General features: G+C 36.5%; 1 protein-coding gene across 1 annotated transcript; it reads right to left on the reverse strand.

Moving 5' to 3' along the window:
• Nucleotides 1-595: 595 nt before the first annotated feature.
• On the reverse strand, nucleotides 596-2,245 carry LOC145783517 (uncharacterized). Its single transcript, XM_082595409.1, has 3 exons — nucleotides 2,063-2,245; nucleotides 1,597-1,723; nucleotides 596-996 (listed from the first exon to the last, which is right to left on the reverse strand). Exons 1-3 carry the CDS (start codon nucleotides 2,204-2,206, stop codon nucleotides 962-964), a joined length of 306 nt encoding a protein of 101 aa, XP_082451535.1. The 5' UTR covers nucleotides 2,207-2,245; the 3' UTR covers nucleotides 596-961.
• Between the last annotated feature and the right edge of the window lie 535 nt (nucleotides 2,246-2,780).

The raw sequence follows: 2,780 nt of genomic DNA on the forward strand, positions 1-2,780 counted from the left end.
TACCTTTCAGGTTTTTTTCTTATTTAGTACCTTTTTGAGGTACTATTATGAACCTTTGATAAAATACCTTTCAGGGTTTTTTCTTATTTAGTACCTTTTTGAGGTACTATTCTGAACCTTCTGAACGTTCGATAAAATACCTTTCAGAGTTTTTTTCTTATTTAGTACCTTTTTGAGGTACTATTCTGAACCTTCTGAACGTTCAATAAAATATCTTTCAGGGTTTTTTTCTTATTTAGTACCTTTTTGAGGTACTATTATGAACTCTCGATAAAATACCTTTTAGGTTTTTTCTTATTTAGTACCTTTTTGAGGTATTATTATGAACCTTCTAAAGGTTCGATAAAATACCTTTCACGGTTTTTTTCGTATTTAATACTTTTTTGAGGTACCAACCTTCCTATTGTTCCAATAGACACCTTTAGATAAACTTACAGTGCTATAACTGATGCTTAAGGTTTTATTGAAAAAGACGGTTACAAAGCAAATACCTTCACAAAACACGATTATCAAGAAATCGTGTTTTGTAGAAATGAACAAGTGTAAAGAAAACGAAAAACGATGAAGCATCTTCATTCTTTACATATAAGACGATAAAAAAATATAGACCACAACAACTACAAAAATTACATAGGATGATCGATAGCTTTTAAAGAGCGCAGAAAACGTACTTGCAACAACGAGATACCGGTACACGTTTTCTGATCTCCTAAATACCTTCCGAGCATCCTGTATAATCACTGCCCATTACAATTTATTCACAAAACGCAATACCTTGCTTGTTACCTCCACATCTAAATGTAAAATGTGGGTAGAGAAAAAAGACAAGGTATGCTTAATGGATTTGGGGTACTGGATGTTAAACACCCAGTAAGTACTCATCAGCACGGCCACAGCATCCACTAAATTATCCATGCCAATTACTTGACACCCGTCAACCATGACAGTGAAGCCATCTTCTTCAAACTGTATAACCGGATATGTTGATTCTGGATTCTATAACAAACAATGAGCATATTATATATCAACTCGATGGCCAGCACAAGTGCGGGCATTGAGCAACATTCACTTCACCAAACAAATAGCCTACAATGGGTGGGAGACACGCAACCAAGAGCCTTTTACTTGGTATCACATTTAGCGATTATCAATCAAGTGCGATGGCTCGCCATGCAGGACATCAGTAATGTTCTTAATCATCTTTTACATTCTTAATTAGCTTAATTATAATCACCAATTTCCGTAACAAAGCATGCATTGAAAATTGATGCTTATTGCATTGGTTGTGATGTAGCCATGATAACTCTCATGAAAGAGTGACGGTACCGTGAGTATAGCCAGCTTGGATTAAACTAGTTCTTCTCTAAAAAATGATCTATTATTATCTATTAATTAATAGTTGCTATACATACTGTACGAACTACAAATTAGGGAGCGTTCAACGTCAACCGGTAACTGGGGAGGGTACCTGAAAGTTGATATTGGAGGAGGGGGTGAAAAGCTGGGTGACGTCAATTGTAAACCCTTCTCCTCAAGCAAAAAAAGATAGTTTAAACTTAACTTGATATAATGAAAATGCAAGTTTAGTTATGTTACCTGTTAAGTTCAGAATGTCCGCCGGCAATTTCTGCTTTTTAACGTCCTGATAAAAACGGTGGTGGCTAGTTTCTGAGAGCAGTTCAACACAATCTTTTTGCACCAGACTGTTCATTTCTTCGATCATCTGCAAAGACAAAAACCTCAAATTAACCCTCACATACATGCACGATTTCTGTCACTATATAGGATATATTAAAACTCATAGTATAAACACAGGGTTAGTTGGATAATAATCCTTAAAGGCGAAATATATTTGTCAATTAATCAGGCTTCTGTGTTTATACTGTGAGTTTACTGAACTGAGCTAACAAGTTCCAGCAGCGATCGCCTGATAGTTGTCGCCTGATATATCTGATGTCAGCTAGATCCCAGTCACCTTACTAACCAGTACGTCACACTGGCTTTAGTCTTTAAATAGTGCCGTACGGTATATATATAAAAATGAACGTAATGTTCAACATACCCAAACAACGGTTCCCAACGACAGATATTTCGCTTGCAGATCGGCAACCGACATTTCGTTCCCATTGTGCAAACACGTGGATCGAGTGCGCAACATTCGGTCGCGAATCAAGCCGTTGTTGCGACAGCTCTCCCCCTTCGCCATCTCCCCTCTCAATTGTTTCAAATGACGCTCAATGTTGAAAGCATCTTCTACTTCGCCAACTAACTGTAAAACACAACAATTAGCACGCACACAACCATAGATACAAGGTTTGCAGTAATAAGGTTTATAGTAGAGTAGACATTGACAGTTGACGGGTATCCAGATGCGACGGTTTCTGAAGACAATATTATAAATTGTAAATAGAAACAGAGAATTAACTGTTGTTTTACAAAGTACAAAGTTGTTGTTATTGTATAAAGAAGACCACGTTGCGTAATCACAAAACAACAGACGAGAACATTAATCTGACGTGAGAGGATCCTTAGAATACAAACTTTTAACTAGTATATCGCCAAAGTACGACATAATTAATAATAAAAAGAACAGTATCTTACCAACTAATTGTAGCATACAGATCTTCACGAGTTGATTTCTGCACTTCGATAGTTGGCATAATTACTGATACTATCTTATATATGCAGCAGCAGATGTCTTGACTCTATCTCTATACACTAATCTAACTATCTAAACTGTGAAATGCGTTGTAGCTATGGTTGTAGTCACCACATACACT

Source organism: Aplidium turbinatum, chromosome 1 (genome assembly GCF_918807975.1).
Source record: "Aplidium turbinatum chromosome 1, kaAplTurb1.1, whole genome shotgun sequence".
Classification (NCBI taxonomy): domain Eukaryota; kingdom Metazoa; phylum Chordata; class Ascidiacea; order Aplousobranchia; family Polyclinidae; genus Aplidium; species Aplidium turbinatum.